This window comes from Mirounga angustirostris, unplaced genomic scaffold (genome assembly GCF_029215605.1).
Source record: "Mirounga angustirostris isolate CCGP_5_RB_7025 unplaced genomic scaffold, mMirAng1.0.hap1 SCAF_2, whole genome shotgun sequence".
NCBI classification, from domain to species: domain Eukaryota; kingdom Metazoa; phylum Chordata; class Mammalia; order Carnivora; family Phocidae; genus Mirounga; species Mirounga angustirostris.
In genome coordinates this window covers 146,739,164-146,764,442 of record NW_026991710.1, presented here as the reverse complement: position 1 = coordinate 146,764,442, position 25,279 = coordinate 146,739,164, and the positions used below count along the sequence as shown (strand labels likewise).

General features: G+C 33.5%; 1 protein-coding gene across 2 annotated transcripts in view; it reads right to left on the bottom strand.

The window, feature by feature from the left end:
• The window catches only part of GALNTL6 (polypeptide N-acetylgalactosaminyltransferase like 6), a 1,204,984-nt gene that overhangs the window by 677,264 nt on the left and 502,441 nt on the right, over positions 1-25,279 (bottom strand). For both annotated transcript variants that reach the window (XM_045880134.2, XM_045880135.3), the window contains 2 exons: positions 24,661-24,799; positions 1,702-1,868 (listed from right to left, as the gene is read on the bottom strand). In XM_045880134.2, the coding sequence (XP_045736090.1) occupies positions 1,702-1,868; positions 24,661-24,799 (306 nt within the window). The remainder of the gene's footprint in view (positions 1-1,701; positions 1,869-24,660; positions 24,800-25,279) is intronic.

The following is a 25,279-nucleotide window of genomic DNA, read 5'->3' as shown; positions in this document are numbered from 1 at the left end:
ATGACAGTGATGTGAAGTCAAGACAAATGTAGATGCCACTACTTTCTCCCTCTTTAAAGATGTTTAAGTGAAAAATCCATCTGAGAAATATTCAGCAAAAAATGCTCTATAAACCACAATTTTCTGCTACCAAGTGTTTCCTACTATATTATCCCCAGGTCAAAATTCTGCTGTAATGAACAGTTTACTAAGACAAAGTTAATTATGTAGAAAATGCTCCACAGGTACACTGTCTTATTTCTCTTAGTACCAGTCAACCACAAAAGACCATTTTTTTGGTGATCACAGATCTTTATGCCCCCTTTTCATTCTTTTATTTAAAAGGAAACTTTAAAGTTTTAGCTTTAATGCATTAAAATGCTTATTTTTAGCCTGAGGTATAATGACTACCTTGAAATATTAGCCTCGATTAGAATAAAAAAGACATCAGTGTGTTATTTAAATAAATTTTTAAGTAATAAATTTCAGTTTTAGATACTGCCTTGCACTATTGAGTAGTATTGAGTACGTATCTACCTAAGCAAGGCACGGCAAAAACTGCTTTGAAATCAACCTAAATTACCAAGTTGGTAGTTTATTACTTTAATAGAATGATGTTAGACAACCTCATTTTTGTCATATAAACTTCAAAACATGATATTAGGTAAACCATGAATAAGTATTTGAAGTATATCATTAAAGAATGGAACTCTGTTAAAGAAACCGTAAGATTAACACACTTTTTTACAGAATCTTTGGAGACTATGAAGAAGCTGACATTTTTGTTGCAAATGAAATTTCCAAAACTTCAACTAACCCATTTGATTTCAAGATGCATAAGGATAATATGCAATTAAATTCTTTTACTGCCGTTCTTTTTTACAGATACACAGTACAGTTAAGCAGTGCTCCTCCATGCAATGAAATATAAGGTAGAACACTGTATTCCCAAGTAGATGAACATCAGTAGAAAAAGTTTCCTCCTATCCACTCACATCTGCCAAAAAAAAGAAACTTTACCTTCCCCACAGTATTAACAATTCTCACATTCAGACCAAAGATGATGAATGAAGTCCTAATCTCAGGAAACTGTCTATAATTTTATTCTCCTGTCTTTTATAAACCATAGCATGTTCCTCAGAATGGTAGAAATATTAAAACTTATGTCACATCATCAAATTTTCTGATACATACTGAACTTCTTGGTTATTGTTCAGATATGATAAAATAGCTAGAATTGCTAAGTAAAAATACTTGTGTTACTTACAATTTCTAGTATTTATAAAGTAACACAAGCACAGCCCAGAAAATGTATCATACTTGTAAGTAATAGAGCAGATGCCTTTCAGAAACAGGAACAGATTTTATAAATCTACTGGAATATTTCCCCATTCATATGTACTTACAATAACATATTTTGCAGTGTTTGTCCTGACGCTGAAACTGGAATTTGAGGCATTTCGCCAACACCTGTCTAATTTACAACAGAAATGTAATGCAAATTTCTTATAGTTTCCCAAACAACACCAATACCTTCTCATCCAGTTTCTTTTGCATTTGGCCAACATTTTATGAAATCACAGCCTAGTCAAAACTTCGTAATTACCTTTCAGATAAAATCAGAAAGAAACATCACAATAATCTTCTGGCTTTTTTTTTAAGCCTGTAATGATTATGTAGGTAATAACAGAACCAGATAAAATACTATTAACTGTATCTTACCTCTATCACTGAAGTCATCTACCAGAATGATTTCTGCTATCAGACTCTCTGGGGTTCGGTTAATTATACTGTGGATGGTACGCAGGAGTGAAGTCCAACCTTCATTATGAAATGGGATAATGATGCTGGTGTTTGGAAGCCTTTCAAGGTACATCTTGTGCTTACAACTAGAGATGATAGAAGAAGAAAAAAGCAATGTCAAAAGCGAAACTCTGCTATTTACTCACTGTTATCAAACATCTGTGAAAACTAGACTTTGTCTAATACTTTTCCAACCAGAGCTTGTACATAATAATTAGTTCATTCACGGAATTCACTAATGATCCCTTTCCCATGTGCTTTTAATGAAATAATTATTTATCCTTTTTGTATCAGGGACTCAGACACTAGGTACGAAGTGCACTGAAACATGTTCTTGTTGATGTAAACTTTTCCTAATGTTACCTAATAGCGAGAAGAACAAATTTTATGAGTCAAAATTGTTTCCACGTAGTACACCGTTAAGGTTTAGATGGGTTTCCTGGGAAGTTCTGGAAATCCAACTTCTTTAATAATTATGCTTAGTTAATCAGTTTGGGTTGTGTGTTTCAATGGCTGGGCAACATTTAAGCCCTACAGGGAAAAACACAGTTTTACAATGAAATAAATGAAGAGTTAATCTTAAATAAGCATATACGGATACAACCACATAATGAGATTACATTAAGATCCAAACCCAGACATTATCACATTTCTAGTGGAAATTATAACCAGAAATCCCACGTTGTTTTAGTCATTATGAAAAAAATCTGAGATGCCAAAAAGAACGTAGACTTTAACTTTTGGCATTGTTAAAAACAATTTACTATGTGTAATTGTTATTTTTGCATATTTATGATCTATTTAATTAGTTTCCAAGCCACACAGAGGCAGGAACCTGGTCTCAAATCTCATTTACTTCCTAGTTCAGCAAGTTGACCAAACTTTATTGAGGGTGATGAATTCACTTAAGTTTGTGAAATCTTTGAGTTACTTTAAAACTAAAATAGAGTAAAATTTCAATCAGTTATCAAATTCAGTGATTTTCCTGATATGGATAACTTGAAAACAAAAAACAGAGTGGAAATCTAGAAATAGTTTCAATTTAAATGCAGAAACATCTAATGCTTTAGCTTGGGCCAGGATACTGGCTACTATTTAGTCTAGACAAGGAAACAAACCATAGCATGACTTGAAGTATGCATAGATTCTACCAAGATGTATAGAAATGCACCAGAATATTCAAAACATTACTTAAAATATTTTTTCCCAATCAGTCATATCAACACTTTATTTTACTATGATCTTAACAGGATATATTAAACATTGCTGTGGATCTACAACAAAAGTTGCCTTACAGCTTGGGAAAACATGACAATGCAATTAAAGCCAACAAAACTAACCATCCTAGAAAAAAAAATTAAATATTTTAGATAAATAATTTGAATACACAAATATAAACATTTCCTTTTTTCTTCTGTCCATTTATTTCAATTATTTAATCTCAGAATTTATTATTTGTAACAATATCTATAAAACAAGTAGATTTTAATGTTTTTAAATATGATGAAAAGAGTTGGAAAAACACCAAAGTCATACCATGAAATGGGCATTAAGTGCTAGAAAAAAATCTGAGATTCATTTTAGGATAACACAGAATGGTTAAAAAAATATAATAGCATATGAAACAGATCTGTGAGTGATTTCCAAGGAAGTATTGTGAGATGGATGCTTTCACATATAATGCACAAGTCCGGAAAAGAGTGCTAAAGTAATTCAACACACCTGATTATAATTATGTAGGGCCATCCATTCTTCTCAACAAAGACAAAGGCCCAGATAACTGTGCTTCACTATATCACTATTCAGGATAATTGCACCTACTTGTGCAAACCATCATACCTAACAACGCAAATGGGAATGGAATTGATATTCCCAGAAAGGCAAATTATTTTTCAAACATTAAGATGAGACATTGTACATATCACTTGCTTATTAATTAAATAAGAATTGCATTCAGAGCAATACCCTATAAGCAATCAATAGTGATGTTTAACAGCTCTCTACTAATCTATTCAGAAAATAGGCAGACAAAAAGACGCAAGACTGGTCCTATGCAAATAAGGCTTTCCTTCATAAAAATGTTTTCAATAATTTCTATCTCTGTGAGCACAAACTTTTACCACACATAAGATGTGAAAAGATCTCTTCTATTCATTCATTCACTTAAGTTACAATGATCTACTGAGGTTTGATATAAGCCAGGATCCAAAATGGAGAAGAAACAATCAGCAAAACCTAATCCCTGACTTCAGGACATTTACAATATAATAGCAGGTACAAAATAGAGAGTTACAGTTTTAAACTTAAATTTGGAAAGTGCTGCAGAAATTCAGGTGAGAGCGAAAGGTGACCTGTAAAGACAGGTTCAACATATATTTAGGAATACAAATGGCATGACTTGGTAACTATCTAGGAGAAGTAGTTTAAGGAGGACTCCCATGTTTTGGACATAGGCGATTGATCTTATGAAATACAGACTTACATTAGAGCAGAGTGTGTGAGGAGCACATCTCAGGGGTGCAAAGCTTGAGGGTGAAGATTAGTTGAATTCTGATCACATTAAGGTTGAAATGTCAAATATCCTGTTGAACACAGCAATTATATCTATGGTATACACATCTATTTGTCTATGTGTGTATGCATTTCTGTATGTATGTGCATGTATATGTTTTTGGCTCAAGAAAACCTCCGTTTTACTGGAGGAACAGGCTTGTGAGTGATAGGATGTAGCAGATGGTACCAGTGGACCACCAAGTGTTATTTAGCATTCACCAGCCCAGTACATGCCAAGAGGATCCTTTATAAATACCTGCAGATCGCCAACCGAGTGCTTTCTCTCATCTCTGAACAAAGGCAGATTAGAAGTTCTGGGGGAAATTAATGTCCCCCTGAGCATGTATCAACCAACAAAGGAGGGAAGTTGGAGAATAAACAGTCCTATGGTGAGAAAACTCTGAGGTGTTTTCTATATTGTGCACCAGAGTTTGCCAGCAAGACTGAGCTTCAGTTGCCCACAGAGATAAGCATCTTGACAGTGTATCTTTTAAGGGCTTTTTCCCCTTCCCTGTCTTACTTCCTCATCCAGCCACCCCAGGTACTTTCTGTGATTCCTCTTCAAAATTACTACAATCAAAATTTGTCTCAAGGTCTGTTTCTCAGGGAACCTGTTCTTAGACATAGGCATATAAATTATGCTGCACTTGTCAAAAACAGTCTCTTCAATATAAAGTGATGGTCAAAATTCTTTAAGAAATATTACTTTTGCTGCATTATGAAACTTGCAATTTGTTACACCTGGAGATATTTTTAAAATAAGGTTTTTTTAAAAATATTTTCATACAAGCCATTTTTGTACAATCCATATTTTCATATAAGCCATACAAGCCATTAAGTTAAGTAAGAGATGTTTTATTTCTTTCAACTTCTTAATTTCTGATGCTCTGCTCAGAGCCTTCTCCATGCCTATGAAATACAGCTATCAGGACTTGACACAGTGGACATATAAAAATAGCCTTATCCTAATCAGCAGACTACTAGTAGTAAAGTTACCTTCTTTACATGAATGTGTGTAATTTATTTTTTTCAATTAGACCAAGATGGAAACCTCTCTAATATCTTGTGCTGATAATCATTTCTCAAATATTGAAAAATCATACTTTATGCATCACACTATCTAGGTTCACATGACGGCTTTGCCACTTACACCTGTGTGACAATGGGCAGGTTATTTAACTTCCCTAAGACCAGTTTGCTCATGTGGGGCCATGCAGGGGCAAAAATAAATAAATAAATAAATTTTAAGTTAAATAATTAAATTAAAAAATAAACAACCTTCACAATGTGTTCATGAGAATTAAGTTACATAATCCATGCAAAGAACTTAGTACAGTAGCATATCTGATCATAACGAGAGTTTGATAAATACCACCATTATTGTTATTGCTGTTATTGCTTTTTAATTGTTATTATTTTACCTGTCAAGTCCTCTATGGAAGGAGGGAGGAAATTAGGAGAGACAGGGACTGCACGAGGGAAAGTAAGAGATATTTAGGATATGAAGATGAATAAATTATAGTTTCTTCCCTTAAGGATTCACAGACCAGTAGGCAGATATATAAAATGATTTGACTCAAATGAGACAAGTGACATAATAGATGCCACGCACAGCAATCAGAGCCCCACAGAAATATGACTAACTTTGTCTGAAAGAATTAGGGAAGTCTTTATAGATGAGTCTCTCTGTTAAGAACAGATCATGGAGGGTCTTCAAAGTGATTCCAAGGAATGTGGACGTTAGCCTGAAGTCAACGTGAAATATTTCACATGTTGTTAGTGAGGAAGAAGACAGTATCATGTTTATATATTCCTCTTGCAGCAGGACAGACAATTGGAGACAGCAGAGGTGAGACGGAAAATTGGAGATTGTAACAGTTTTGGCAAAAGATAATGAGGATGCCGATCTGATGTTTTACTCTAAGGAAAACCAGCCTCTTTGTGACAGGGCTTAATCTGATTGAATTATATTTAGTCCTTCTAGTACTTAGCCGGCTCCAGAGAATTCACTCCCAGCCTCAGCCACTGGATTCTAGGAGTTGGGCTCCAGATGACTGCTTCTCAGCATTACTAGAAAATACTGAAGCATATCCTGAGCTTTATTAAGAATCTGCAACCTGTGTATTTTAGGCTTAATCTCAAGTTACGTGGAGAATGGAGGTATGTTAAATATGAAGGCAATATGGTAATATGGAACTGTGTTGAAGAAATAAGTAAAATAAAGTCAAACACAATTTATATGTTTATGGTGACAGATAGGTACCAAATTTACAAACAGTAAATAGGGACCAATTAAAACATTTGTTGCATTAAGCTCATAGGAATATGAATGAAAATGCCTGTCATTATTGCATTTCATATGGCTGTGTTATTTTAAAATAAGCATTTGCATAAAATTAACTTCCAGTTTAAGAATGGCTTAGAGATGAGCCATTAAGTTAAGTAAGAGATGTTATATAACATCTTTTTGTTAAGTAATAATTTACCTAAATGGATGGCAAAAACACCCTTCAAATTTTAAATGCACCAGAGACCAAAAAAAAAAAAGTTTAAATTCTTTAAAAAGTAACTTGAGAGAAATGACAAATCATGAAGGTATTTTAAAAAGCTAACAAAAAAAAATTCTATAAATATTTTGCTAAACCATTCCTATTAGTGAAAATAAGTGGAAAATTTATCATACTCTTCAGTGTTTTCTCAGAGCAAAATACACAAATATTTTCTGATATTCTTTATTGGTATTTGCTAAACCGAGAATTTTAAAAATTATTTTTAGTTTACAGCATTGTTTATTTTAAATATAATGTCATTCCTTTCATACTTATATTAATTTATCTTATAATTTCATTGGTTTCACAAAAAAAGCTATTATTTCAACAATAGCAATAGGCCAAACAATAAATTTTAATTCAGATATATAAAATAAGTACCAGACTTATTAGTGATATATATATATATTTTTTTTTTTTAAAGAGTTATTTTATTATTTATGCAACTCATGTCAACATTTTTACTGTGGGCATTTAACTAAACTTGCATTTGAGGTTCTTAAGACCTTCACATTCTCCTCACCATCACCTAAACATTCAGATGTGGAGAGCAAAAGCTAAAGAAAAAAAAATAAATTTCCTTACCACTTACAGCATTGACAAGTCCTTGAGACAAGCAGAGTGACCTTCCTCTAGGAACTTAACTATTGAGATGTTAATACTTTCTTTGTTAATGGCAAAAGCAATCTTAGCTTAACATTAGCCCAACCTCCAGGATCCTGTAAGTCTCCTTTAACATATAAAAATTCTTTTGGAAATTTCTTTTATCTCTACCCATCTTCCCCCTCCCCCCCAAGATACATGTTAGCAATCATCCTCTAAGCACATGGCCTCCTGGTATACATCTGAAGGGTCTCATGACTAAGGTTTTACTAGACAGTAGTAAATGACCTTTTCCTAACAACAACTAGCCCCTCAAAGTCCAGGAAACCTTGCTTCCAAATTCCTTAGAGACTTCCACTACCCCTAACCCTCTCCCTACTTGAAAGTACATAATCAGCCACTCCTCAGGACCCCAGTGTAGCTCTTTCTGCCCAGGGGGTCCTGTCCTGGTGCTTTAACAGAACCATCTTTTGCACCAAAAATGCTTCAAGAATTATTTCTTGGCTGTTTGCTCCAGAACCCCAACATTTTCACATAGCATTCCCTCCTACTGCCTAAAGCTAAATATTTAGTTTTGGATACACTATCAAAACACACATTTTAAAAATCCAAACTCTTGAATTGCAAAATTTGAATAAAATGTTTCAGTGAACGTTTTTGCATATTTCAATCCATAGGTCATTCTATTGGTTTATCTAATGTATGGCTTTATTTTTTGTTTTATTGTTTGTTTTTCTATCTGCTTATATTAAATATATCAGTCAGAATGTTATGTTGTGGTCATAAACAACCCCAAATGCCAATGGCTCAAAACAATGAATATTCTTTCTTGCTGCTTTATTTGCTCACCACTGTTTGGCAGGAAGGTCTCTGCTCACTGCAATCAGTGCAAAAGCCAACATTTTTACCATTGTTAATCACTCTGCCAGAGGTAAATGAGAACACTGATGGGTCTCAAGCTGGTAAATAAATGGTCTGTCTCTAAAATGACATACTGTTTTCTCCTTACAACTCCTTGGTCAGAATTAGTCACACAGCACAAGGGCCCAGAAAGCGCAATCCTATATGGTCCAATCCTATATGGTCCAGAAGGAAAATAATCAGAAATATTTGTCAAATAACTCTAATGAACACAGCTATTTTAGTCTTCTGTCTTCTTTCAATTAAAAAAAAAAAAAAGGAAAAAGGAAAAATAGAAACTACATGCTAAGATTACATTTAGATTAGATTTAGCTAAGTCTCTTTAATTTCTTCATAGACAAAAAATGTTATAATATTTAAGGTCCCACATCTTTAGGAACATAGCTGCAACCACATTTTAGAGCTGCAACCACATTTCAGAAATCATCAAGTTTAGTTCTTTATTTAATTGGGAATTGAGACCCTTAGAGATTTAGAAAGTTAAACATAAATTATTTTACAGTCAAGTTGGGAAAACAATGTATTGGGTGAAGAAATGGTACAATGATGAGGCACTATTCCTGACCTAAAAAGTTTACAATTTTTTGAGAAGTATTTATAACTCATACAGCTAGATAACACAAAACAAAGAATTAACCCAATATTCTTCACTTCTGCTTACATAATCTTCTAGAAATGTGATTGTCATTCTATTTTTGGCCTTTAAAACATCTCTGTTGGGGCACCTGGGTGTCTCGGTCGTTAAGCGTCTGCCTACGGCTCAGGTCATGATCTCAGGGTCCTGGGATCGAGCCCTGCATCGGGCTCCCTGGTCGGCAGAGAGCCTGCTTCTCCCTCTCCCTCTGCCTGCCGCTCTGCCTATCTGTGCTCTCTATGTCTCTGTCAAATAAATAAATAAAATCTTAAAAAAAAAACCCTCTATGTTAATCCAATCAATTAAAACTATGTAAATACTGTAATATTTTTAAATGGGGTAGGCAATTACTTAATTACCTCAAACATTTTTGTGAAATGTGTAATCTATTCCCCATAAATATTTTTGGAAATAAACCATTTAATAATGTATATGAATAAATGTCTATAACAAAAAAATCATAATAAATTATCATTTATAATTTATCAAAGGGCTTGGACCACTGGACCCTGGACTATTTGGATCACTAACATTACACTATTAGGGGAATAAAGTAAGTAGGCATAGCTAAACTGTTAAAATCAGCGATAAAGGGACAATATTAAAAGCTGCCGGAAAAAAAGATATAGAAGTCCGGAGGAACATAGACCAGAATGGTAGCAGACTTCTTGTTAAAAATAATCCAAGATAGTGAGGAAGTGGGACAACATCTTTTAAGTACAGAAAAAAAAATTAAAGAGAAAAAGTTTTCCTTAGTCAATGAAACATACTTCAAAAACAAAGGCAAAATGAAAACATTTTCAGAGATACAAATATTGAATGAACTCATTCATCAGAAAACCTGCACAAAAATTAATGTTACATGAAGTCCTTTAGAAAAAATTATACAAATGGAAATTTGTAGCTAGATAAAAAAAGAAAAAGTCACAGAAAAGGTAATTATGTGGGTTAACAATGAAATGACTATTTTATTTTCAAAATCTAAAAAGATAATTGATTCATGTACAGCAAAAATGATAGCAATGCATTTTGAGATTTATAATAGAAATTGAAGCAAAATGTATAGCAACAGTAGGATAAAGGCCTGAAGGCGAGAAATGGATGCATGACTTTCTAAGGTTCTTACACTATAAATCAAGACATATAATATTACTTAAAGGTAGACCATAATAAGTTAGTATTATTTTCCGTCAACCCTAAAGCAACCACTAAGATAACATAGTATGGAGTTATATCTACTATGCCCCCCAAAAAGATTAAATGGAATAATTAAATATGTAGTTAACTTGAAAGAAGTTACAGACAGAAGAAAGGGAGAATAAGATTAAATAGTAAAAATAGAAAAGCAATAGTAAAATGGTATGGTTGAGCCAACCGTATCGACAATCACATTGAATATAAGTGGTCTAAACATGCACATAAAAGGGAGAGACTTTCAGAGTGCTGCCTGCTTCCTCCAACAAACTCATTTTTAATATAAAGATGCAATAGGTTTAAAAGAAAATGTACAGAAGAGTATGATAACACTAATAAAAAGAAAGCTAAAATGGCTTTATAGTTAGTCAGCAAAATAGATTTCAAAGCAAAAAAATGTTACCAGGATACAAAAGTCATTACATGATAGAGATCAATTCTCCCAGAGGACATAACAACACAAAATATATGCACCTAATAACAGAGTATACAAATATATGAAGCAGAACTTAATAGAACTTCAAGGAAATAGAAATAATTCCACAATTACAGTAAGAAACTTACTCTTTAGATTTGTTTTGCTCCTCTTTTTCTGGTTTCTTAAGGTAAAATCATAAATTATTGATTCGAGGACTTTTTTTTTTTTTCTCTTTACAAGCACTGAATGTTAGAGGAGTAGAATGATTTCAGTCTAAGAATGGTTTTAGATATTCAAAAAATTTTAATATTTATTTTTATTTGTGTTCCTTTCAAAATATTTTCAAATTTCCCTTGAAACTTCCTTTGGACACACTGATTACTTAAAAATATGTTTTGAATGTACAAATTTTGTTGATGGCCTTATCTTTCTGTTGTTAATTTTTAATTAAATTACATTATGGTCAGAGACTATATTTTGTAAGATTTCAGTATTTAAAATTTGTGGTATTTGTGTTTTATGACCCAGGATACAGTCTATCATGATGAATGTTTTATGCATACTTGAGAAGATATGTACTCTGCTGTTGTTGGGTGTTTTCTGTTTTTTTCTTAATGTTTCATCTTTTCTTCATTCTTTGGGTTGTTTATACATTTTTTAGTATTCCATTTCAATGTATCCATTGTGATTTTGATGATATCTTTGCATAATATTTTAGTATTTACTTTAGGGATTACAAAATACATATTTTTCCAGTGTATTTGTAATACTTTTAATACTTTATCACTTTACTCTTAATATAGAAATCTTATTACTATTACTTATTACTTCTTACTATGTAGGGCCCTTTATACTCTCTCTTCTATGCTGCAGTTGTCTTACATATCTATGAGTGTTGTAAACCACATCAGAAAATATATTTTTGCTTTCGACTCTCACACATGTTTTCAGGACACAAGAACTCAGTATTGTTTTAGTGCTATTTTGAATTCTCATGTCCTTTCCTCCACCTCTTGCTATTTTCTTTAGCATTGTCAGTCAGTGGAGCCACACAACTGTCTAGGTTTCAGAGTCGAGTTCAATGGGATGAGAATCCCATGTACTTATTCCCACTGACCTAGAACCAGAATACTGTCAGCGGGCTTTAATTACAAATGTAAAATATCCAGATTTTCTGCTTCACTAAGTTGGATTTTTGAGAAAATTTTACATTTCGTCTAAATATCAAATTTTTGGCATGATGATATTTATAATGTTCCTTCATTAGTATTTAAATGTCTAATGGAAATTTGATGATTTCCAGTCTTTTATAACTGATAATGGTAATTGGTGGTTTCTCTCTTTTGTTTTTCCTTAGAAATACTTGCTGAGGATTTAGCAATTTTATTGATCCATTCAAAGTACTCAATTTTGAATTCATATTTTTTTCTTTTTTTGACAGTCATTGACTTGATAATTCCTTTTTATACTTACTTTACCTAGATACTTAATATGAATTTTTTTCTTGCTTATTTTAAACATTTAAAGTTACACATTTTGCTATAAAGACTTTTTTATATGTACAGCATTTAAACAAGTCTTGGGATATATTTTCTATATAATTACATTTGAAATATTTTTTTAAATTTTTCTAGTTTAATATTTGACCTGTGGGTTATTCATAAAAGTATTATTTAGTTTCTAAATATTTGCATCTTTTCTACATATATTATTTTTGTTGATTTCTATTTAATTCAAGTCTAATCTTATGACATTCAGTATTAACTCAATCCATTGAAATTTATTGAGAGTTTTTTTATGTACTAACATATGGTCTATTGGGGTAAATATTTCATGTGAAATTGAAAAAGAAAGTTTATTATACAATTACTGAATGTAGTGTTCAATAAATGTAAATAAACACAAATTAAGCCAATTTATTGATAATTTTGTTTAAATCTCCTATATCCCGATTAAATTTTTTGGTCCTCTTTAATCAATTACTGAGAGAGAACTGTTAAAATTTCCAAAATATATATTCATTTGAAGTCACTCTTTCAGAAAGTAAAATTTAAGCTTACTATTTAAAATTACTATGTTGAGAAGACTCAAAATTAAGTGAATTTATATCTTCTTCCATTTAGAGTAATATCAAGAAAGGAAAGAAACATATGATTTGACTTGTATATATTCTTAATATTTGTCGATAGGTTTGTTCAAGTAATAGCAGCATCTGTAACAATATTACTCACCATACCTTTGTTGATGAAATAAGCTAAAGAATGGAATGGTTGAATGCTTTTAAAGATTCTTTAATTATATTAAGGAATTTCAGATTGAAATGAGAATATATACACCCTGTGTGAAAGATATGAAACTTGGAACATTTTTCATTTAATGTTAAATGTGTTAAAATGTTATTGCCTTGTAATGACTACAATAAACTGGCAGAGAGTTATATTTTGAGCTTCCTTGGGGGCCCACATTCTCCATGATTTTGTGCCATTCTTTGATAATCATGGTAATTCCCTGAAATGGTGATAAAAACAGACAGTACCAATTCAGATCCAGTAAGTTCACTAGAATGTGTGTGGGAGGGAAACCAATTCAAAATACTACAATTTGTTTGACTTCATTACTACAGAGGGGGAAAAAAAATATATATATATATATATATCTATATATCTATACACATATATATAGATACATATATGTATATATCATTTTTTTTTTTTAATTTTATTTGACAGAGAGAGACACATTGAGAGAGGGAACACAAGCAGGGGGAGTGGGAGAGGGAGAAGCAGGCTTCCCGCTGAGCAGGGAGCCCGATGCGGGGCTCGATCCCAGGACCCTGGGACCATGACCTGAGCCAAAGGCAGACGCTTAACGACTGAGCCACCCAGGCGCTCCTGTATATATCATGTTTTGACAACATTTATATTTTAACTTCTCAAGGGAACCACTCAGGCTCAAAAAGGGGAGGACATTTCTTTATATTCCTTTAACTTTTTGTCATATGATTTCTTGCGAAACCATTTTGGTTCAGCTAAAGTTCTTTCAGCCCCATTCTCAAAAGCAGCAGAACAAAATGTCAGCTTGGCATCTGGCTAGTGACAAGCATACTATAGAGCATAACTATATAAGTCATTTCCAGGAACCAATTTACATAGTAATTGTTTTAATGTGAGCATATTCAGTTTTCAATGGCTGCTTTTAGTCACACTGTTTTTCTGTTCTAATCTTGCCATGTCAGTTGGGTTTGATAAAGCAGTGATAACTGGCAATTTATTTTGCCTTTGACAGGCCTGAAAAATTGGTTTGGAATGTCGAGTATATGTAAGTGTGTTTTTTAGTGGGGGTGGGAGATAGTCACTGCGTCTGTATGCACGCGTGTACGTATTTGGTCACCTATTACATAGGAACTGTTTCGTAAGTTAAAATTTTATGTGGTCATATATTATCACTTTAATGTGATGTGTTAATTTATGTCTGTCCTGAGGAACAAAAGAGATTTTTGTGATTCTGCTGCTACATGTTCATTGTGGCAGAAACACAGCGAACACAGAAGGGAAGAGCAAAAGAGAAGGCGAGAGATAGGCAGGAATTAGAATACGGAGGCAGGCGTTGGTGTTTTCTCAGCAATTATTTTTAGTGCAACAGAAGTCTTTTTTTTTTTTTTTTAAGATTTTATTTATTCATTTGAGACACAGAGATACAGAGAGAGAGAGAGAGCATGAGCAGGGAGAGAGGCAGAGGGAAAGGGAGAATCAGACTCCCCACTGAGCAGGGAGCCCGATGCGGGGCTCGATCCCAGGAATCTGGGGTCATGACCTGAGCTGAAGGCAGACGCTTAACCATCTGAGCCACCCAGGCGCCCCCAGAAGTCTTTTAAGTATTTTCGATACTTCACGCTGCTGAATGTATTGCATTAAGAGCAAGAAGGAGTGTGTGAGGTCCAATTATGAAGTTATTCTAGGATTCCAATTAAGAAATGATAGTAGATATAGTCGAGATTAACTGAAGTGCATGCATTTTGGGTAGAGAATTAATAGGCCTTGGTAGATGAGCTCAGCAAGGAGAGAGTAAATAAAATGAGGAAACTGGGGGCCAGTACTGAGATCAGTGAACTTTAACATCTAGCCATCAGATAAAGAGGAACTGTTTGTAAGGGAGACTGGAAAGGCCTGGGGATAAAAAGCAAGTGTGTTTCCATTCCTTGAAACAGACAAAAGAGTGCTTAAAAATGAGAGAAGGGACAAAGTCAAGTGTTGCTGGAAACTTTCATGAGACAAAGACTTTTAAATATGGATTTTGTCAATGTAGAAATAATCAGTGACTTTGGCAAGAAGAAAATTGATGGCCCTGTAGTGTCATTAGTCAAATTAGGACTGCTGAAGAGTTGAAAAGGAGTTGAGGAAATCAATATCTATGTGGAAGTTGGGGTTGATAGCTGGAGGGAAGAATAGGTAAAGAAGTCATTTTACAAATGCGGAGGTACCAATGCTTTTATCATATATGATTAAATTTATTCCAGAATAATAACATATAAATAATAAATAAATAAATAATAAAATATAAAAAACATTAATAGCCAAATTCTTCACTTCTGCAGAAAAAAACAAACATTTCAAAACTAATAGGTACCTATCACTACATACCAGTTACAAAACCCTAGAGATTAGTACATACTACATTGACTCAAATGATAAGGTCTACCAGAGGACTTAATCACTTCGTTTGGTAATAATAAAGAAGTGAAATAAAATTATTTGACCTGGAGAAAATGGAGAGTGATTTATCCTTTTAGTATATATGCTGCTGAAGCGAGCATGTGATTTATCCTTTTAAATAGCTTTATTGAGATATAATTCACATACCATACAGATAATGTATTGTATCATTTAGGGTGCATGATTCAATAGTTTTTAGTGTCTTCACAGACTGTACAACCATCAACATAAACAATTTTAAAATATATTTATCAGTTCAGAAAGAAATCTCAGACCCTTCCTCTAATCTCCTCATAGCCCTAAAGTAACTACTGTTTATTTTGGTTTCTACAGATTTCCCTATTCTGAACATTCATTTGAAGAGAATCATATATAGTATGTGAAATTTTGGGTCTGGTTTTCATTTAACATAATGTGTTCAAAGTTAATCCAAGATGTAGCATTTATAATTATTTTATTCCTTTTTATGATTGAATAATCTTTCATCGTATGGAATACCACAGTTTGTTTACACATTCATCCATCAGTGGACATTTGTTTTTTTTTTTCCCCCACCTTTTGGCTATTATGAATAAGGTTGCTATAAACATTCATATATGATTTTTGTGGGGACATAGGTTTTCATGTCTCTTGAGTGTATATCTGGGCAGGGAATTGCTGGGTCATATGGTAATTCTGTATTTAGTTGTTTGAGGACCTGCCAAACTACTTTCCAAAGCACTGATGCCATTCTGCATTCCCACCAGCAATGTATAAGGGTTCCATTTCTCTGCATCCTTGACAACAGTTTATTATTTGAACTTTTGGCTCTAGTCATCATACTAGATATGAAGTAGCATCTCATTTTGGTTTTGACTTTTATTTCTGGTGACTAATGATGTTGAGCATCCTTTCATGAATTTGAGTATTCAGATGATCTGCCCATATTTTAACTGGGTTATTTTTCTTTTTATTATTGAATTATAAGAGTTCTTTGTGTATTTTAGATACAAGTCCTGTATCAGATATCTGATTGGCAAATATTTTCTCTAATTCTGTAGGTTGTCATTTTGCCTTCCTGATGGCATACTTCAATTGAAGCATAAGAATTTTTCATTTTGAAGAAGCCAAATTTATCTATTTTTTCTTGTGTTGTTTATACTTTGGTATTCTACCTAAGAATACTTTGTCAAATCAAAGGTCATAAAGATTTGTTTCCACATTTTCTTCTTTTAGCTCTTACACTGAGGTCTTGGATACATTTTGTGCTGATTTTTATGTTGTCTGAGGTAAGGGTTTAACATCACTCTTTTGCATGTGGCTATCCAGTTGTCTTAGTACCAGTTATTTAAAAATCTTAAATTTTCCACATTGATTAGTTTTGGCACCTTTGTCAAAACTCAATTAATCATGGATGTATAGAATTATTTCTGGACTCTCAATTATATTCTATTGATCCAAATATCTATCCATATACCAATACCACACTATCTTGATTACTGTTGCTTTATAATAAATTTAAATCAGGAAGTGTATGTCAGCTTATTTGATTGCTGTTCTTCAGGATTGCTTTGGTTATTCTGGTCCCTTGCAATTCCATGTGAATTTTAGAGTCAACTCATCAATTTCTGCAAGGAAGTCAATTGGGATCCTGATAGGAATTTTTTTTTAAATCTGTAAGTCAGTATGGCATGTTTTGCCATCTTAACAATGTTAAATCTGATCCACAAACATGAGATGTTTTTTCCATTTCTGGAATTTGTTTCAACCATATTTTGTAGTTTTCAAAGTATTAAGTTTGATGTCACTTTTGTTCAATTTATTCCTAAGTATTTTGTTCATTCTGATTTAATGGTGAATGGAATTGTTTCCTTAACTTCATTTTCAGATTATTCACTGCAAGTGTATAAAAATAAAGTGATTTCTATATATTGCTCTTGTACCCTGCCACCTTACTGAACTTGATTATTAACTCTAATAGGGTTTTTTGTTTTTTGTGTGTGTGTGTGTTTTTGGGAGGGGGTTTGTGTGTGTGTGTGTGTGTGTATTCCTCAGGATTTTCCATATAGAAGATTATGTCATCTGCCAATAGAGATTGTATTCTTTCTTTACAATTTAGATGTCTTTTATTTATTTTTCTTGCCTAATTACCTGGGCTAGAATATAGTGTACAGTGTTGAATAGAAGTGGTGAGAGTAGACATCCCTTTTACCCTGTGATCTTATGGGGAAGTCCTTCACCAATAAATATGTTAGCTTTTAAAACCGGCAGATTTTCAGGGTGCCTGTGTGGCTCAGTTGGTTAAGCAACCAACTCTTGGTTTCGGATCAGGTCCTGATCTCATGGCTTATGAGATCAAGGCCCATGTCAAGCCCCATGTCGAACCCCATGTCAGGCTCCATGCTCAGTGGGAGTCTGCTTGGATATTCTCTCCCTCTGCCACTTCTCCAACTCGTGCATGTTCTCTCTCTCTAAAATAAATAAATAAATAAATAAATAAATAAATAAATAAATAAATAAATAATCTTTTTTAAAAATGGCAGATTTTCTCACTTTTTTAATAAATAAGCTAAAATATTAATCCAGCAATAGCAATCCTAAATTTGTTCCTTCTTCATTTTACTCCTACCCCTCATTTCAATAACCTGTGGGTAGGAGTAAAATGAAGAAGGAACAAATTTAAGATTGCTATTGCTGGATTAATCTTACAGAATAGTATGCATCACTATATTAAATTCCCATTTTCTTCTCTTTAGGGAATTAAAGTTGTGAATCCTTTTTCCAAACTTATGCTTTCAGTTTTATGTATTTGATCCTTATCACGTTATAAGGTTACAAAAAATATACTCTAAAATTCATTAGACATGATTTTTAAGCAGCTGTAATTTTATTTTTAGAAGGTTCTTTTGGTTTTATTTTTGATTTTGTGGGTGCACTGTACAGCCTTCAAGTTACTGGTCTTTTAGACCCCAGTGCCCTTGTGTTCATCCTCATTCTAGCTTCCAAAGAATCTGCTTCATGATCTGTCATTTACTACAAAAGCTAGATGTCTGACAGCTCTTGAACTGTTACCTGTCTTAGAAGGATTTTCATTTCAATGGGACATACATTTGAGTTACTGTGATAAAAACTCTTCCATATCTTTCAGGCTTTAGTTAATAAATGAGATGTGTGTGTAAATTTTTGTTTTTGTTATTTTATCATGGCTTTTGAAACAATGATCCCTAGAAACTACAAATATATTAAAGTCTATACTAGCTTGCAAAAACTGGCTCACAAAAAAATACTGAAAGATACTCATTTGAATTATAGTTGCGAACGATTATTTCCTATCTTCTGTTCGTGATCATTCCTCCCCCAATTTGCCGCTTGTGATTTAGCTGGTTCTTTTTTCTTTTTTTCAGTCATATTTAGACATACCCTAGGCTAGAACCACATTTGATTGAAATGATACATTTCGTATCTCCCTCTGTGAAGTATTCATACCTGAGTGGAGAGGATGAAGAGTCATTTTAGCTTAATTTGTTTCAGAATTCACTTGTAAATTTGTTGAAAGAAGACACTATCAATTTTACAAATAAATCATAACAGAAACATGAAAGAATGCCAGTGTCTCTCACATTTTTATGTAACTTTTGAAATTGAGAAATAAAAAAATTATCCTTGAACACTTTTGGATGATTAAACTCAAACATTTCTGTGAATGATTTCTAGTAGTCAATGGACAAGAGTCAAAACAGTTAAATAACACTTTTCTAATTCATATAAAATTAAAACATTCTAAGCATATTCACTAAATCATAGTTTAAAGAATTAGACACATATAATTATTTTTCCTCAAATCAACTCAGAATTGACTCACAAAATTTGTTTTTACAATTTAAATTTTAGAGTTATAGGTCACTTGATTTCCACATATTTTTTAATCTTCATGATATAACTGGAGAAGGAGGAAGGAAAGCAGAAAGATTATCATCAGAAAGAAAAAAGAAATAACTTAATATATCATGCTGCAACTGATTTGGTAAACCTGGTCTTAATTTTAATACTTTAATACATGGTGAGGTACATAAAGAAAGTTAACATCCACACTTGGTGAAGTGGGTACACAGAAATTAAAAATGACAAATTGACTTGTTTGGCACCACAGTGCAAGTCATGGAAGTAAACCATTTTAGAATTATTATTCAACATAATTTACAGAAGGCAAGAATGCTTAGACTATAAGGCACTGAAAAAAAAAAAATCACTCAAAAGTTTGTTATGTTGAGAAATTGTGATTTCTCATCATATACAAAGAAGATATTAGGCACTTAGATATTAGACTCCTCTCCTCTCAGATAGATATTCCCATGTAGAGGGACAGCCATTAGATTAATTCTCCTTTCTAGGAGAAAGGAAGACACACAACTGATGAATTTGTTTAGTGAGCTTATCACGCTTGGCTCAGCCCCTCCTTCATTTTTCTGCTTTGGAACTTGCTTGCCTGCAGAGGTCAGACGTCTAACTCTGCCCTCCAGGCCTTATGTTATACGACTGTCTTTGCATGTTTTGCAATGCCTATGACTTGAAGGCTGAATGTGCCTCATTCTAGAGTTCACACTTAGCCTACATCTACATCATGCCCACTGATATAATCCTATCCATAATAAAAATAATCTTTAATTCCCAGCCATTTCTGGGACAATCTCTCATTTGGTTCTGAAATTGTACAGGGAGGAGCATTATGATGTAACTGCAATGCTACTGAAAACACTCGTATAATCAAGAGGTTGTAAAAAGTCTTGTATATTTTCCCAGGAGTTGAGATACCACAGAATTTCTTCTCAATGGTCAATATTTTATTTATTGTCAAAGTCATGAAGCTATCTCAGGAATGTAAGTGAAATATAAAGGAAAAGTTAAATGAAAAGGAAAGGCCACAAGTCAGAATAGAATTTTTTAGTACAAAAATAGCCCAGCTACTCAGCCACCTTATAAATGCATCTCGATTTGTGTGTTTGTATATGACTATGTATTTGTATAAACATGTATTTTTTTTTCTAACAGCAGAAATGAACCTCAAGTCATGATGCATTTACCTGAATCCTCTGCAAAGCCTACCTCAACGCTCCTATTATACATGTACTTATGCATCCTAGTCTCATGTATTTCTTCTCTTCATAGATGTAATTTCATCTTGCACACATTAATTATATCACATTTGGGGGAGTATTTGTGGTAACTACTTATAAATTTATTTATGTCTAGGGAGTAATACTCACTCAAATATTTTTCAATCTTATCTTGCTAACAATATATTCACACATAAGTTTATCAGTTTCTTTTCTATGCAAGCCATCCATCCTTCCACGGTTTTCTACTTCCCTATTTTATATGTATTTTGTATTCTAAATATATGCTTCATATTTCCCATCTTGAGCTGGAAGTCAAAATAAAATGTTCTACTGCATACAAAGATGTGGCATCCCAGAAGAGTGAAGGAATACAAAGAAAATGCTCAATCAAGATACAGGTGACAGGAAATCGAAATGTAGTAAAATGAAGCCAGGCCATTAAGGTATCCACTGACTGAACATTTGTCACCCAGAAACTCACATAGCAAAATTCTTATCAGCATTGCATTAGACAAAATATAAAAATAATATGTTTTAAGGACATAACTCAGTTTAAGCCCCAGGTCTATGAATATAGACATAATTAGGCAGTAAGTCAAGAAGGGAGTATTTAAAATGCACAGATAGGTCTTCAAAAAGTACAAAAGTAAACGAAAAGGGTAGGGATATGTATGGATCTGGAAGAAGGAGTAGAAAATTTGACAATACCAAAGCATAGATGGGAAACAAAACAAAACAACAAAAAAACCCACTAAAATGTAATTTACAAGATAGGGAGATGCTAAAATGACTTGGACAAATGTAAGAAATTTAAAAACATAAATGAGAGGGCGCCTGGGTGGCTCAGTTGGTTAAGCGACTGCCTTCGGCTCAGGTCATGATCCTGGAGTCCCTGGATCGAGTCCCACATCGGGCTCCCTGCTCGGCAGGGAGTCTGCTTCTCCCTCTGACCCTCCCCCCCTCATGTGTTCGCTCTCATTCTCTCTCTCTCAAATAAATAAATAAAATCTTTAAACAAATAAAAAATAAAAAAAATAAATAAAAACATAAATGAGAACCTTGGAATTTATTATTAGGACATGAATAAGAATGATTAAATTATTGGACACATGCCAACTGACTTTCCTTAATCTATGGCTCCCCACTTAATGAGAATCTATTACTGACTCAATGAAATAATACAGCCAAAGGAAAACAGTTCATTTTTATGCTATTGGATAAGAAAGGAGCAGGACAGGTAAAGGAAGAATGTGTTCTGGATTGGGATTTCTGGAATAACTCATGTTCAGAAAATTCTTCACAGTGAATAAGAATGTATGTACACTAAGCATGTCAAACACCTAGAACCATGATTTATTTTATTTTTTTAATTTGCTAAGTGTAAGAATACGAAGGAGTAGAGACAGCACTTGTGTATACAGGGAGAGTGATCTACAGTGTAGAACAGTGGAGTAAGAACTACAATTCTGTGTTTTGGAATAAAGACCAAGCTAAGCAGAATTGCAAGGTATGATTCCCCAATATTTTCCATTACAAAACCCCAGAGCAAGGAAAAATCAATTCTTCTCTTCTGGCACTTTGAGCCTGTAATTTGAATTGGCTGACTGCAGATGCAAAGTTTCTTAGAACTGTTATGTTTGACGGTAAAAATCACACAAATTTTCCATGCTCTTCTGCAGATTCTGTCAATATAAACAAGCTGTGGTCAGTTACCTGCAGCCCAGTGAAGTGGCTAATACTGGATGGAGCTGGTGTCAATTTGCCTTCATAATTTCAGGAACCACTTACACAGAGCTACATGCTCTTGTGGTTATCTGTGCCTGCATTTTGAGAAGCACGGATGAGGTCAAATGCATAGGACCTGAAACAGTGTGATCCCTGTAAGATTTTTTTGTTTAGTTTAGGCTCTCAATTTCCTACACGTAGGACCTTGACATAATAAGGCTGCATTGGATCTCTCTTCTTGCATCTCTGAGAGTCACCTACTAGACTAACCCGGGTAAACTATCACTCCTAGTAGTCCTGAAATTAACCCTTTGCAGTCCTCCACCTCCATCCCTCTAATAAGGTTTTTTTTTTTTTTTTTTCTGAGGGTGCCTGGTGGCTTGGTCTGTTGAGCATCTGCCTGTGGCTCAGGTCACAATCCTGGGGTCCTGGGATCGAGCCCCTGTTGGGCTCCCTGCTCAGCTGGGAGTCTGCTTCTCCCTCTGCCTCTCCCTCTGCTCCTCCCCCAGCTTGCGCTTTTTCTCAAATAAATAAATAAAATCTTAAAAAAAAGGGTTTTGTTTTTTTTTCTATGTTGGTGTCATTTTACTAGGTGAGTGTCCCACTTGATATCCAGCCTCAGTAAATAAGTAAAATATGGTCTGTGACCATATTTTAGCCACATTTATCTCCTCTAACATTTAGAATAATGCCCTTTGATACTGTAAACTCAATAACTCTAATAAAAATTTCAAAATATTTTTCTCTCCATTTTTCCATTTTCTTTTCCATTATTGCTTAAGAATATCTTATCTCAAAAGGTGGTAATTATGCTAAAAATACACTGAGAAGAATGGGAATATCAGCCTTCTTTTGACTTCAGTGAGTTTCTGCAATGTTTCCATCTGCAATTCTTTCCACTTGAATACACATTAAAAGATTGGAAGTGTGGGGGTGGGGGAGGAGGTGGATGGAAATTATTCTCTGAGCACACTTATTATGCCAACAATGCAATTTAATGCATCTTTGATATTGTGCAATTAGGTATTAAAATTTATCATAACTAGAAATGTTCTCGGTCAGTGGGAATTACTGTAGATAATTTCAGGTAACCTGGGAATAATCTGGCTAGCTAGAAGGCCTAGACCAATATATAAAGCATTCAGTTTAGGGGAAAATTGATTTGTTCTTCACATTAATCCTCTGCTTAACTATATTGGGAAATGCAAATTCACATAAAACCTGAGACAGAAACCAGTAATTCTTTTACATTTTAAAATAAATTTATAGACACAATATGGCAACTAAAAAATTATCCCCAAACCGTATTTTACTGATTTTTTTGGAAAGGGTTAATTATTTTTGCAAAAAATTAAGTTTTATTGTACATTACTGATTTGATTTAGATTCCTACCTCTATTTTCATTATTGCCCTTATTTTTTTAAAGATTTATTTATTCATTAGAGAGAGCACGAGGGGAGAAGCAGAGAGAGAGGGAGAGAGAGAGAATCTCAAGTAGACTTCCTGCTGAGTATAGAGCCCAACACAGGGGCTCACTCCCAAGACCCAAGATCATGACCTGAATTGAAATCTAGAGTTGGAACTTCAACCAACTGAGGCACCCAGGCGCCCTGCCCTTGTTTTATTTTCTCTGATTTTCTTTCTCTCACACCAGTGGTTCCAAATGGAGACTGAGGTGAAGGCAGGGGTAAACATATTAGTATAGTTGGATAGATTTATCAAATATGTATGGTAATTCCACAAACTCCAAATTCTGATCACATTGTATGTTTTTGGCATGCTTTTGGCCTTCTATATGCTAACAAGAAAATCATAACAGACTAGAAAAGAAGTACAGTAAGCAATGTTAGGAGTAGATAGGGGTGGAATTTCAGGAAACTATATTTGATATCTTTCTTGCTTCCTTTTGCACTATAATATTTAGCTATGGTGCAGTAAAAACTTAATTCACTGTTAATTGATAAGCTACAAACAATTCATAAAGTGACAGGAAATTGAGCAACCAACCATAACCTTTGGATTATGGATGCCTTTATTGTAGGCATTCTTTATGCAAGATGTAGCATCAATGGCACTGAATATGGCTGGAGTGAAAATGAAGTCAGATAAATGTGGACAGTTCTGAGAATGCTAATCACCAGAAAAAAATGTTTCCTTTATCATCTACGTGACCAAAGGTAAAAATATGGGTAATATCTTAAAACACTTTATTTTAAATAGAGATAATACAGGCAACTCAATGAAAATGTGAATTAAGTTTTAGAAGGTTGGTACTTACTCTTTTCTAACTTTAAACATTACATCAATTTAAATTTAAATATTTAAGATTATGAAATATAAACTTATTTTTAAAAAAATTATTATGGCAAAATTTATAATTATGTATCTCACTGTGATACACATTAAACATAATTTAAAAAACCAGACAAACAAAAGAAAACCACACTGCATATGGGGCTTGTTGATACTCACTTAGCATGGCGAATATCTGGCAAGGACCGCTCTAGAGCAATATTGTTGCTGACAAAAATGTTGAAACCGTTTTCCCTGTAAGCTGAGTCATCATGGTCCTCTTCAGTGAGGGGGTAAGGTTTCCCATGCTCACCTTTCCCTAGTAGGAGAAAACGAAATGGGATTATCATCTCTACAAAAACCATTTAATCTTCTAGAACAGATAATAAGAGTTAAATGCGTGTACTTCCTTAGTCACCTGTTACTATGCTCCATGGAAGACCTTTTATTAAAACGTATTATTTTATAGAAAAAATAAATATGTTCATGATAAAAAGCCAACAACACCGAAGTAGAAAGTATAATCATCTTCCAGAGAGAACCACTGTGAAGACTTTAAGCGTATGTTTTGTAACATTTATATGCAGCGTGTAATATATGCATTGCCTTATAATTTGACTTTATCCAACTTAATTGTATAAAAAAGCCATATTTTCATTTACTTCTAATGGTTGATATTATTTCATTGTATCCCAATTTACACCATTCCCCTAAAGAGATACTTTCACATTACTTCTAATTCTCCCTTTTAAAAATAATGTTGAAATAAACATCTTTGTTTATATATTCTTAATTATGT